The sequence below is a fragment of the Lontra canadensis genome, unplaced genomic scaffold, assembly GCF_010015895.1.
Source record: "Lontra canadensis isolate GAN:19392208 unplaced genomic scaffold, GSC_riverotter_1.0 scaffold25, whole genome shotgun sequence".
NCBI lineage: Eukaryota > Metazoa > Chordata > Mammalia > Carnivora > Mustelidae > Lontra > Lontra canadensis.
This window is the reverse complement of record NW_022631019.1, coordinates 7,227,066-7,240,498: the sequence shown is the minus strand read 5'-3', so window position 1 is coordinate 7,240,498 and position 13,433 is coordinate 7,227,066. Positions and strand designations below refer to the sequence as shown.

General features: G+C 44.6%; 1 protein-coding gene and 1 non-coding gene across 3 annotated transcripts in view; one reads left to right on the top strand and one right to left on the bottom strand.

Annotated features, from left to right (window-relative positions):
- Positions 1–13,433, bottom strand: part of PEX14 (peroxisomal biogenesis factor 14) — a 135,682-nt gene that overhangs the window by 117,197 nt on the left and 5,052 nt on the right. For both annotated transcript variants that reach the window (XM_032863379.1, XM_032863380.1), the window contains exon 2: positions 4,486–4,533. In XM_032863379.1, coding sequence (XP_032719270.1) covers positions 4,486–4,533 — 48 coding nt within the window. The remainder of the gene's footprint in view (positions 1–4,485; positions 4,534–13,433) is intronic.
- Positions 8,606–8,712, top strand: LOC116871407. The gene has a single exon (XR_004383380.1). It is a non-coding gene; the product is annotated as a U6 spliceosomal RNA (small nuclear RNA).

Below are 13,433 nucleotides of genomic sequence, written 5' to 3'. Positions count from 1 at the left end.
GAGAAGCACCTGTCCCTGGTGAGCCCGCCAGGAGGTACGACCAAAGTACTCTAGCCACAAAAGCTACAAATACAGGGTGAGTGCCAGGAATACACTCTTCAAGGTCTCTAGGAGATAGGCAACTAGCCATAGGTATTCTTAAAGAAGAGTTCACAAACTCCCTGAATTCAGCAAGATATTAATGATTAATGGCCTTTTGATTACTGGCCTCTGATTAACTGACTTCAAAAACCAAACAGAGTATCTCCGGTGTCCCAGGCATAAGGTAGATGAGTTTCCCGAGAAGGACTGAGATCGGATCCATGATGTAGGACCCCAGGGCAAGTTTCCATCAGCCTCAAGCAGAAACCGGAGGCTACAGGATATTCTGTACTTCGAGGGCGAAGCTGAGATGTGGCCAGGCTCTGCGAGTGCAGGGCATCCTTATTTTTAATAATAATTCACCCTACTAAAAACAATTAAGCCTAGGGAAGGTGGTAAAGTAGAAATGACCATCATATTTTATAAAAATAAATTCATTGTAGTTTGGGAGTATTGAGGTGGAGGGATGCAGGGTAAGGATAAAAACCAAAACAGAACCAAAAAACTATACCTTAAGTCAGAGGAAGAAAGAATGGCAGAAGACACACCCATTAGGAAGAACTTGGTGTCAAGGAGCAAAAAGCCAAAATGCTAGTTTAAGCATCATATAAAACAGGCAGCTTCTAGGACCGCTGGGTATTGAGGAGCTTGTGTTGAAACCAGTGAGCAAGGTACACATGAAACTTTATTGATTGCTCACTTCAAATAACCTAAACTCAGATGACTAAAAAATGGTTACTTAACCCTAGTTTCTGGGGAGCCTGGGTAGCTCAGTAGGTTAAGCATCTGCCTTCGGCTCAGGTCATGATCCCAAGGTGCTGAGATCGAGCCCCATGTCGGGCTCTCTGCTCAACGGGGAGCCTTCTTCTCCCTCTCCCTGCCACTCCCCCAGCTTGCACACACACACACACACACACACTCTTTCTCTCTCTCTCTCTGTCAAATAAACAAATAAAATCTTTAAAAAAAGCCACCTAGTTTCTGAATCCCAGCAAGACAGAACCCCAGTTACTCTGTGCAAACAACCCATTTAAAGACCCATCAGCCACGTGGGGCTTGATCCTGCAAGAGCCATGCAGGACCTGACCCAAGGCCCGAGCACATGCCCACCACAGGGGATGAGAAAACTTGGGTCTGAGAGAATTTACGGAAGGTTTACAACTGGCTGGGGGGTGGGGGGAGCTGGAAGTCAATACTCTGGAGGACTGCCAAAGCTCCTTGCCCCAGGAGGCAAAGCTCAGGGAAGAAAATATGAAGTAGAAACAGCAATCAGCCATTTTAACTTGGGCAGAGTTTTATCGTCAATAATAAGGGAATTTCAACTGGGAGTTTACAGAATTTATCAAGACCAGTCTGTTCAGCAATCTCCACCACCGAGGGCATTACGACATTATAGGGCAACTATCTCACTCATATGGCCGGGGTTGCTGGGGTGGTTTTTTTCATGGCAGGGAGGAGGACTGAGGGGCAAGGGAAGGTAACATGCAGTCAATGTGTGGGTGTCACCTGTCACCTGGACAAGGGGGTGGCGAAAAACATCAATGCGTCCTTCAGAGACTACAAGGCAATACTCCTCACAACCACAATCACAACTTGGTTCGATAGGGCCAGAGAGGGCAGAAATGAAAATCAGGCCCTCCTTCTCCAGCAGATAAAGCAAAAAACTAGTGTGAACCCCAGAATATCACCTGTCCATGCCATCTGTGCTGTACTGACCACTCCTCGGAGCCTCTTTGGTCACAACTCACTTCCCCAATAAAGGGAAAATTTACTCCAAAGTCATCATATAGTTCTGGAGACCAAGAGTAAGAGGAGATGCCTTCAGTATCCCATGCTCAGCCCTTCCAGTGTAGAGAACAGGCAGCTTCCATGGAAGAATTTTATGGAAAATATGCTCTCAGTTAAAAACAAAACCAAAAGCAACTTAGCAGGGTGCTCCCCCAACATGGGAAAATCCTACTCCTCAAGACCTCGCTTCAAGTTTCACCAAAAAACATCCCTAAGTATAACCCGGGCAGAACTCTTCCTTCACTGAATAATGAGGGCTCTTATACTCCCAGACAGGCAATTCTGCACCAAATTATATGCGATTTTGTACTGTTTGCTAAAATTATATATGGTCTTGTGCTGTCTACTAATTGTTTCATGTGTACAAATGCCTTTTCTTCCCCCAATAAAATGCATAAATTACCTAAGAAGAAGCCTTAATTTTTCTTCAATTGTCTGTTCCTCCTGAGCATCCGAGAGACGGCTAACACACACGCCTGAGAAACCTCCCCTAGGGAAGGCAGACTCAGACAGAGGGCTGTGGGCTTTCTGTGGGTGGGGGATAGCACCCCATCCCTTCGCCAGCACCCTGTGACTCTCATCCAGCCTACTGCCAGCTCAAAGTCCTGTACCCCTACGCGCCATGAGTCCTCGCTAGTCCTCGGCCCGCCCCACTGCCTGGCACCCTCCCACCACTGCTCTCGAGAGGCAGAAGTAGCTCACACAAGACCATACAACTCGGCTGGTGCCCTCATTTAATCAGGCCACTGCGAATGGTTGGCCAAAAGCAATAAGGGCATGACTGAGAGACTGTGGGAGTTTAATATAAAAAAATTAATAAAAAAAAAGGGGGGGAAGGAGAAAGGGTCTACCTTTTAATAGGGCCCTAATTACCCAACTCATAGGATCAGCCCAAATGAGATGGGAGTTTATTTCGGGTTTTTTTTTTTAATTATTGTTTTTTTATATATATATAAATTGCTGCTATGTGTTTTCTTTCCTCTGAGCAATTATGCAGCAAGTACGTAAAGAGGGGAAAAAAATATTAATTAAATATAAGGTAATTGTAGAGTTGGCCTGGAGAGAATAAGTCTGAACTCTGGACGATCACAGGCTACTAGGGCTTGAAGACTGCTCGGGGCCTCCCAGAAAAGAAAGAAATGAAAATCCAACCAAACACCAAGCAGATGAAGAGTAGAGCAGGAAAAAGAACAGCATGCAGAAACACGAGCCGAGCAAAGGGGCTGCAGGGCTCCAAATGCCCAGAAATCGGCAAGGCTGCCACTGCTTAGCGCTCGCTGCTAGAAAGAACCCCCAAGTGTTGACACAATCATGCTGCAAAAGAAGGACCAGCCAGCTTTGCTGGGGGTTAGTAGTCAGGTCAGTAGACAAAAATGTAAAAGGAGACTGAGGAGGTAGGGCTGCAGAGGACTACAGCGTTCAATTTGGACTTTAATCCAAAACCAACCACAACTCCAGCCTGCGGGGCACTGACAGGCCCCAGAAGAACACTCCAGCTTCCTAGCTAAGGGCCTGGCAAGGGGAAGCCCTTCTGAAGCCTTTGGCTTTTCCACCTCCCTGACCTCCAGGACAAACCCAGGCAATACCAAGAGTGAACTGAAGGCACTGTGGGATGTGGTGGGAAGGGAGCTGGACTCGGTAACGCTTGGTAACAGCGGGTGTCACAGAAGACAACCACACTTCCCTGAAACAGCCGCAGCAGGGCTTGCATCACCCTGGTCTTTCAGCCTCCGCCAAACCCAACTCACCTTCTGCCTTGGAAAGCCTGAGTGCGGGCTAGAATTCAGGCCTATTCACGCAGCTAAGGGCCTCACATCACCTCCTCCCACTACTGCTGGAGGAGAGGCAAGAAAACCAGGCCTGGGAAACCAAAGCTGGGCGGTGCATCCCTGAGCTTGCTATCACCATCCAAACAAAGACAAAGCTCTAAAAGCGGGCCCGCCATAAAACTTATCTGGTTAGTGCAGAACAGGTCTTGCTACCCAACAAACAGGATTTGCGGCGGGCCCTGAAATGCAAGCCGGGATGAAAATGGCGGGGGGTGGGGGGGGGTTTGCTGGCAGGGACTGGGGCTCAGAACATCAAAGCAAAAGCACTTCGTGAAGAAGGGTTACCTTCATTCAGTACTCAGGAGGCCACTGCCCTGTCAGTACTAGAAGTACTTCTTGTTGGTAGTGAGCATCACAAATGAGCCACCAGGCAAACACAGAACTCCCTGCCTTACCTGTTCCTCAAAGGCCACTGCACCGCGCCCTCACCCTAAAGAGCAAAATGGCTATTTCAGACTATCAAGTAGCAACTTGGTCCCAACTCCACCTCCAAAAGGTTCGGGCGTCCCACTGATCACTACTGATCAGCAACAAACAAAGCAGTGCTCCACACCCTGCAGTGGATGCTTTCCCTTCCAGAAAAGACCAGGCTTTCCTAAGGAGGCAGCCCACTAACCCCTACATGCCAGACAGTAAGACATAAGTCAAAGGTCACTAAGTTAGTCTCCACACAGCACTTACTTTTGAGGAGACAATGAGGAGGCAAAACTACCGGGTCCTAGGGTCTCTCCACACTCGCACAGTATTTTCATGACTAGAAACGATACTACACATCTTGGGTACTTACCAGAGGCTCTCGAGGCACCACATTTTCACTTCCTGGAGTAGAGCTTGGCTGCAAAGAAAAACAGAAACAAAAATAAGATCACAGTGCCACCCAATGGACATCCAAAAACCAAAGATATGCCATTCTCAAGCCACACACCAGCACCTGTTCCTCCTACTTCTCACCAGCTCTCAGACTGTAGAGGGCTCCACGGTGGGCTGCCTGTAGGAAGCGGCCCGCCCACGGAGTCTGAATGTACTGGTGAACGTGAAGAGACTGCTTCTGCATTCACTGCCACAGCGCCTCAAGGAGAAGGCTAGGTTTGGCTTAGGAGGGCCCGAGATCAGCAGGTGAGCAGCGAGGGCTGCGGACCATCACAAGAGCCACAGGAAAAGCAAAGTCCGGGGGAAAGGCTTCACGTGAGAGGGAAAATTCCCTTTTGCCATCTTCCCACCGAGCGTCCAGGAAAAGCAGAGACGAAGTGGAGAACAAGATCCAGCCACAAGAGGGCCCCAGGTACCCACAATCTGGATTTTCTCTGGGCATCTACTTGGAGTCAGGAAGCAAAGAAACTAGGGACAATGGTTCCTACTATCACCTATCACTGAAGACCCCAATCCCCAGCAGTAAGGAAGCTGGAACCTGCTGTGTAAATAAGCTAGTGACGGGCCTAAAGACCAACCAGCCGGCAAGGAGTATGCGGCCCACTCGCCGGCCGCAGTCTGTTACCCTCTCCTCTCACTGAATCTCCCATTTGCCTCCAACCCTTAGCTGATGATCTGGCCAAATTTAGAGAAAGGAAGAGACAGAGACAGACAGACTCAGAGGAAACTCACAAATCTCCAAAAGACTAGAACAAGCAGTTTGAGGGAGTTCTGATTAGTTTACTGTTACTGATGTTCAAGCCAATTTCCAATTATCTACAGATAATATCCAGACAAGTGCAGCTCATCTGTGGGTCTCCAGAGCCAGCCTCCGGCCTCCACACTCCTCCCACCTCATTCAGATGGCAAGTGCCAGGCCTCCTGCTGGGGTGGGGGGAAGGTGGGAGAGGAAAGAGTCCAGTCCACAGAGGGTCCCCAAAGATCTCCTTGCTCGCCGTTGCCCCCGAATGGCTGGCACATAGCACAATGACAAGGACTCTGCTAGGAGAAAGACTCTGTCTCCTCATCCGAAGTCCCAGGACGAGGTCAGCCCGCATGAAACCAAGTGGAAAGTCTCAGGGAATCTGAGCTCCTGGTCCCTGCCTCCCCTCCCCCACCCTGCTCGCTCCCTCCTAAGGCTCCCAGTGGGCAGGAATAACCTCCCGCATTTAGACCTCTAGCCCTGACTCCCTCCGAGTTCTCCATTCAGCCGAACTTCCGGCCTCCTCTGGATTCAACAAGTTCCTCCTCAGGTTCCCGATCCTCTCCCTCTGCCACAGGTCCTCTTCCAGTGTTCCCTGTCTGCAAGAATGGCACAGTCTTCCAGCAAAATACACAAACCCGGGTCCAAAGGACCATTCTGGACAACTCTTCCTCTCCCACTCACCAGAGCTAACACATTATCAAGTCCTGCCAACATTCCTTCCTAAATATCCATGGAATCAGTCCGTCCACTTCTCGCCACTTCTACTGCCATCACTTCGGTCAAAGCTTCCAAAATCTCCTCCCTGGACCACTGCCAAGAGCCTTCGCAACCGTTCACCCACATCCATGTCGGCTGGCTTCTTCTAATTCATTTTCCACGCTGCAAACAGACTGTAATTTCAAAACAGTAATAATCAGATCTCGCCCCCGCCCACCCCAGCAAACCACTACAACAATGGCTCTAACACAGAAAACCCTCTCAATGTGGCCACAAGAGCAAGAGCGTAAGACTGTTTTAAAAAAACGAACAGACCAAAAAAGACCCCAGTGGCAGAGAGATGCTCCCGATTTGATAGGCACAAAGGTGCTCTCTCTCCTGATGCCCAGGCGCCGACCTCCCCCAGCCAGAAGGTGTGCCCAGGTGCTGACCTTGAGGAACGACAAAGACCGATGGCACACACAGCTCAGGTCCGAGCACCTGTCTGAACACCCTGTCCCACGCCTGCCCCGAGGCTGGGTAGCTCTGAGCACATCCTATGCCAGTCTGGTCTGTAGTTCTTTGCAGGGAAGAATAAGGTTCAATTCAACAATTATTTTTTGAGAGGCGCTGGCACAGAGGCAAGTGCATGAACTTTGGCAGCAATAAGTGAGTGACTGTGGGGCTATTGCTCAACCTCCCCGAACCTCAGTCTCCCCACCTGTGGGAATAATGGGGAAAATCCCACCACCTCACGTTCAGGGTGAGATGAGCGGACAGAAGGTATATGCTCTCGCTCCTCCGCTCAAATACAACCGCCAGACTTCTGCTCTGTCTGTGATGTAGTCTGGGACCAGATTTAACCTCCCACTGTGAACAATTAGAAAACTAAACAAAACACAGGACACCACTGTTTGTAGACACTGGATAGTACTGATTCCGGACAGAACAGAAACAAATGATATGACCCTACGGTCACTCTGGTTTTCTGCCAAGAGGCATGTTTCAGACGAAGAAGGGGAATGGGGCCGGCGGGGTGGGGGGAATCCCAGCAGAGCAAGGCGGTCTCTTGCTGAGTTGAGGAAACAGAGATTAGGGTTCAGGGAGGCTAAGGCAGCTGAAAGTTGTAAGACCAAGTTGTAGAAAGGAGAGGGCTATGCCAAAAGAGAGCTCCAGAAACCTGCACAGAGGCTCCCTGAGTAAATGTGTGTACAGTAACACGTGTGCAAGCACAGAGTGAAACTCCACTGGCTGAGAAACAGCAATGAAGAAACCGTGAGGTGAATGGCCCCCGGAACCCTCACAGGCCCTTGTGAGCCAAGAGCACCAGAACGGGGTGTCCTCACTATTCGGTCAGAGCACTCAGTGGAGACCTGGAAGGACCACAGCCTGGTAGGGGAAGGGCAGACTATCCTTAGGGTAAAGGCCATCCTAGGTCCACCCTAACAAAGCTTAAAAACGGGACTTGATGGGATCAAAATGAACCAAAAGTAACCCAACTACCTACCAGAACAAATCTCAACACTCTTCAAAATAAGACCACAAAATCCAGACCCTCAACAATGTAAAAATTCACAGCATCCAGCACCCAATCAATAATCTCAAAGATGGGGGCGCCTGGGTGGCTCAGTGGGTTAAGCCTCTGCCTTCGGCTCGGGTCATGATCTCAGGGTCCTGGGATCGAGCCCCACATCAGGCTCTCTGCTCAGCGGGGAGCGTGCTTCCTCCTCTCTCTCTACCCATCTCTGTGCCTACTTGTGATCTGTCAAATGAATAAATAAAATCTTTAAAAAATAATAATAATCTCAAAGATGTCAAAAGGCAGGGAAGTGTGATCCATAATAATAAGAAAAATTAGAAGAAATCATTTACAGACAACATTAAGACAAGTGTCATAACTTTATTCAAGAACTTAATGCAATTCTAAAAATACATACCTGAATCGTTATGTTGCATGCCTGAAACTAATATGACATATGTCAATTATGCCTCAATAAAAAGAAAATTCAAAGGAAAACAGGATTGTAGTAAGGAGAGAAATAAATATATTGCATAAAACAAAAGTAGAGCTTCAAGAGATGAAAATATAGTATCTGAAATAAAAATTTCACCAAATGGGAATGACAGTAGATTAGATACTGCAGAAAAAAAGGTAAGTGAACTTGAAGACACAGCAACAGAAACTGACCAAAATGAAGGGCAGAGAAAAAAAAGAAAAAGAACAAAAAATACTTGAAGAAATAATGGATGAAAATTCTCCAAGTTTGATGAAAACTACAAACTCCAAAATCCAAGAATCTCAACAAATCCTAAGCAAAGCAAACACATAGCATTCTAAAGCACTATACAATCAAACTGCTAAAAACCCATGAAAAGGGAGAAATCTTACAAGCAGCCAGAAAACAAAGAAAACCATTACCTACAAATATTAATCAAGACCAAGAATGAATTCAGACTTCTAATCAGAAGATATGCAACCCAAATAAAAAATATAATAGCACTGTATCTTTAAAATGCCTCTGAGGGGAAACCTGTCAACCCAGAATTCTATTATCCAGTGAAAATATATTTCAAAAAGAAATACAAAATAAAGTACGTGCTTGCTTCAGCAGCACATATACTAAAATTGGAACAACACAGAGAAGATTAGCACAGCCACTGCACAAAGATGACATGCAAATCTGAAAGCATTCCGTGTTTTTTGCAACGTGTAGAATTTCTCATTTATTTCTTTCCTTCTATTTTGGGTTTCATTTGCTCTTATTTCTCTAGCATATTTTCTAAAGTTAGTATGGTACTCAAAATGTTATTTCCTTCCCAGCACTGCTTTGGTTGCATTCCACAAATTTAAATTATATTGTTTTCATTTTTGTTCAGCTCAGAATATTTTACTTCTCTATGATTTCTTCTTTCCCCCATAATTTAGAAATCTGTTGTTTAATTTCCAAACATTTGGGATCTTTCCAGATTTTTTTTCTATTATAGATTTCTAGTTTTTTTTTTTTTTTAAGATTTTATTTATTTATTTGAGAGAGAGAGAATGAGAGGGAGCGATCAGGAGAGGGGGAAAGTCAGAGGGATAAGCAGACACCCTGTTGAGGAAAGAGCCTGATGTGGGACTCCATCCCAGGACTCCAGGATCATGACCTTTAAAGGGTCTGCCCGAAATTCTCTCTCCCTCTCCCTCTGCCCTCCCCCTATTCGCATGCTCGCTCGCTCTCAAAATAAATAAAATCATTAAAAATAAATAAATAGGGGTTCATGGGTGGCTCAGTGGGTCAAAGCCTCTGCCTTTGGCTCAGGTCATGATCTCAGGATCCTGGGACTGAGCCCTGCATCGGGCTCTCTGCTCAGCAGGGGGCCTGCTTCCCCCCCCCACTCTCTGCCTGCCTCTCTGCCTACTTGTGATCTCTCTCTCTCTCTCTGTCAAATAAATAAATAAAATCTTTTTAAAAATAATAAAACAAAATAGAAATTAATATGTAATGAAACTTAAAAAAAAAAAATTATAGGCCCAGGTGGCTTCAGTGGTGAATTCTAGTAAACATTTAAGGAAAAAATACAACCAATCTTATACAAACTTTTTTTTTTAAGATTTTATTTATTTATTTATTTATTTGTCAGAGATAGAGAGAGAGAGAGAGAGAGAGAACAAACACAGGCAGAGGCAGAGAGAGAAGCAGGCTCCCTGCTGAGCAAGGAGCCCAATGTGGGACTCGATCCCAGGACCCTGGGATCATGACCCGAGCCGAAGGCAGTGACCCAACCAACTGAGCCACCCAGGAATCCTTACACAAACTATTTTAGAAAAAAGAAAGAAAAAAACAGTAAAATTTCCCAATTCATTCTATGAGGGCAACATTACCTTGCAACATGACCTTAATACCAAAACTAGACAAAGATTTCACACACACAAAAGAAAACTACAAATCAATATCTCTCTTAAACATAAATGACGAAACCCTTCATAAAATACTAACAAACCAAATCCAGCAATATATAAAATGGATAACACATCATAACCAAGTAGGATTTATTCCACAAACAGTAAGTTGGTTTAACATTTGAAAATCAATCAATATGAAGCATCATATTAATAAAGAAAACAACAGGAACAACAGATAGCAAAAAGAGCACATGCCAACAGTCAAAACACATAATTTTTTCAAAAATACTCAGCAAATCAAAAAGCTGAAAAAAATTAAATCTCCTCCATTTGATAAAGGGCACCTTCAAAAAAACTTACAGCTAATATCATATTTAAATGTAAAGACTGAATTTTCTAAGATAAAGAATAAGGCAAGAATATCTATTCTTGGGGTGCCTGGGTGGCTCAGCTGGTTAAAGCCTCTGCCTTCGGCTCAGGTCATGATCTCAGGGTCCTGGAATCGAGCCCCACATCGGGCTCTCTGGTCAGTGGGGAGCCTGCTTCCCCCTCTCTCTGCCTGCCTCTCTGCCTACTTGTGATCTCTCCCTCTCTCTGTCAAATAAATAAATAAATAAAAATCTTAAAAAAAAAAAAAGAATATCTATTCTCAATACTCCTCTTAACACTGTATGAGAAGTCCTAGAAAGCATATAAATTGGAAAGCAGTAAGTAAAGCTATCTTCATTTGCAGATGAGAGGATCATCTACAGAGAAATCACACAATCTACCAAAAAAGCTATTAGAATTATAAGTGAGTCTAACAAGGTTACAGATACGAGACCAATATACAAACTCAATTTTATTTATTTTATTATTATTTTTTTTATCATGATGAGTGCACTCTTTAATCCCCATCACCTATTTCACCCATCCCCCCACACATCTCCCCTCTGGCAACCATCAGTCTGTTCTCTACAGTTAAGAGTCTGTTTCTCGGTTTGTCTCTCTTATTTTTTTCCCTCTGCTTGTTTATTTCTTAAATTCCACATATGAGTGAAATTATATGGTGTTTGTCTTTCTCTAACTTATTTCACTTAGCATTATACTCTCTAGCTCAACCTACGTTGTTGCAAATGGCAAGATTTCATTCTTTTTTTATAGTTGAATTAACATTCCATTATATACGGGCGCCTGGGTGGCTCAGTCAGTTAAGTGTCTGCCTTCGACTCAGATCACGGTCCCGGGGTCCTGGGATTGAGCCCCACATCTGGCTCCCTGCTCAGCGGGGAGTCTGCTTGTCCCTCTGCCCCTAGTGCATGCTCTATCACTCTCAAGTAAATAAATAAAATATTTTTTAAAATTCCATTATATATTCATATATATACATATATATAAATATATATCACACTTTCTTTATTCATTTATCTATCAATGGACATTTGGGCTGTTTCCATAGTATGACTATTGTAAACAATGATATAATTTATTTTATTTCTGTATACTAGCATTCAACAATTAAAAATGAAATTTTAACATGACAACCATAAACAGCATGCCAAAATATGAAATATTAGAAGGGAAATTTAACAAAATGTGTACATGACCCACAAACTTAAAGCTACAAAACACTACTGAGAAAAATAAAAGACAACCTAAATGAGACACGTATCATGTTAATGAATTAAAAGATCAATATTGACGGGGTGCCTGGGTAGCTCAGTGGATTAAAGCCTCTGCCTTCAGCTCAGGTCACGATCCCAGGGTACTGGGATCGAGCCCCGCATCGGGCTCTCTGCTCAGCGGGGAGCCTGCTTCCTCCTCTCTCTCTGCCTGCTTCTCTGCCTACTTGTGATCTCTGTCTGTCAAATAAATAAATAAAATCTTAAAAAAAAAAAAGATCAATATTGCCAAGATGTCAATTCTCCCCCACACTGATCTATAGATTCTACACAATCCCAACAAAAATTCCAGCAAGCTTTTCTGTAAGAATTGATAAAGTGATTCTAAATTTGTATGAAGGGGTGCTTGGGTGGCTCAGTCAGTTAAGCATCTGTCTTCATCTCAGGTCATGATCTTGGGGTCCTGGGATTGAACACTGTGTCGGGCACCCTGCTCAGCAGGGAGTTTGCTTCTCCCTCTTCTTCTGCCCCTCCCCCTGCTCATGCTTTATTTCTTTCTCTCAAATGAATAAGTAAAATATTAAAAAATAATAATAAGTGAAATGAAATGAAATGAAAATTTGTATGGAAATGCCATGGACCAAAGCTAACACAATTCTGAAAAATCAGTCAAAAGACATTACACTACCTGATTTTAAGATCTACTATAAATCTACAGCAATCAAGACAGCATATCATTTGCATTAGGAGAGACATAGAGATAAATGAAACGAAACAGAGCTCAGAAACTGACCTACGCATATACAATTTTTAAATTTTTTAAAAAGATTTATTTATTTATTTGAGATAGAGAGCATGAGTCGGGTGAGGAGCAGAGGGAGAGGCAGACTCTCTGCTGAGCAGGAAGCCCGATGTGGGGCTCAATCCCAGGACTAGATCCAGGATCACAACATGAGCCGAAGGTAGACACCTAACTGACTAAGCCACCCAGGTGCCCCCAATTTTTTAATTTTTGACAAAGGTGGCAAGATAATTCAATGGAGGAAGGGTAACCTGTTCAAGAAATGATACTGGAATAAGTCATATCCATATGGGGGGGGGTGAACCCCAGTCTCTACCAATACGCACATGAAAAGATCCTAATGTTATTAGTCATCACAAAAAACCCACAAGGAAATACCACCACATACATACTCAGTAGAATGGCTAAAATTAAAAAGACACAATACCAAATGTGGGTATGGATGTAGGACAGTGGAATGTTCGTATACTGCTGGTGAGAATAAAAAGCACAACTGTGTAAAAACACTTGGGCAGTTTACGATAAGACTAAACATATACTTACCATATGACCCAGCAATTCCACTCATACGGTCTTACCAAAAAAGATGAAAACATATCTTCTCAGAATACATGAGTATTCAGAGCAGCCCCACTACAACCAATCACGTGGGGGAACAGACTCAAAGGTAATTCCCAGGACCCCCACTTCCTAGTATTCTGCCCCTGTGTGGTCCCACTGAGAGCGGGCAGGACCTGTGACTTGCTTTTGGCCAACAGGACATGGCAAACATGACAGGATGAACGTAATTACATGTATGTGGTTACATTATGTAAGACTATAATGTCCATTTTGCTAAGAGACTCTCTTCCCCACTGGCTTTGAAGAAGCCAAGAGACCATGTTAGGAAGACCCCTGTGGCAAAAAACATGTTGGTAGCCTCTGGCTCACTGCCAATAACTGAGGTCCTCAGTCCGCAGGCCATAAGGAACTAAATGCTGCCAACAGCCACACAAGCTCAAAAGCAGATCCGTCCCCAGCCAACACCCAGATGAGATCACAGCCCCGGCAGACACCTTGATTTCTTGTCTTGTCAGACTCAGCTAAACTGTGTCCTGACTCGTAGAAACTGAAACAAAAAAATGTGTGCTCTTTT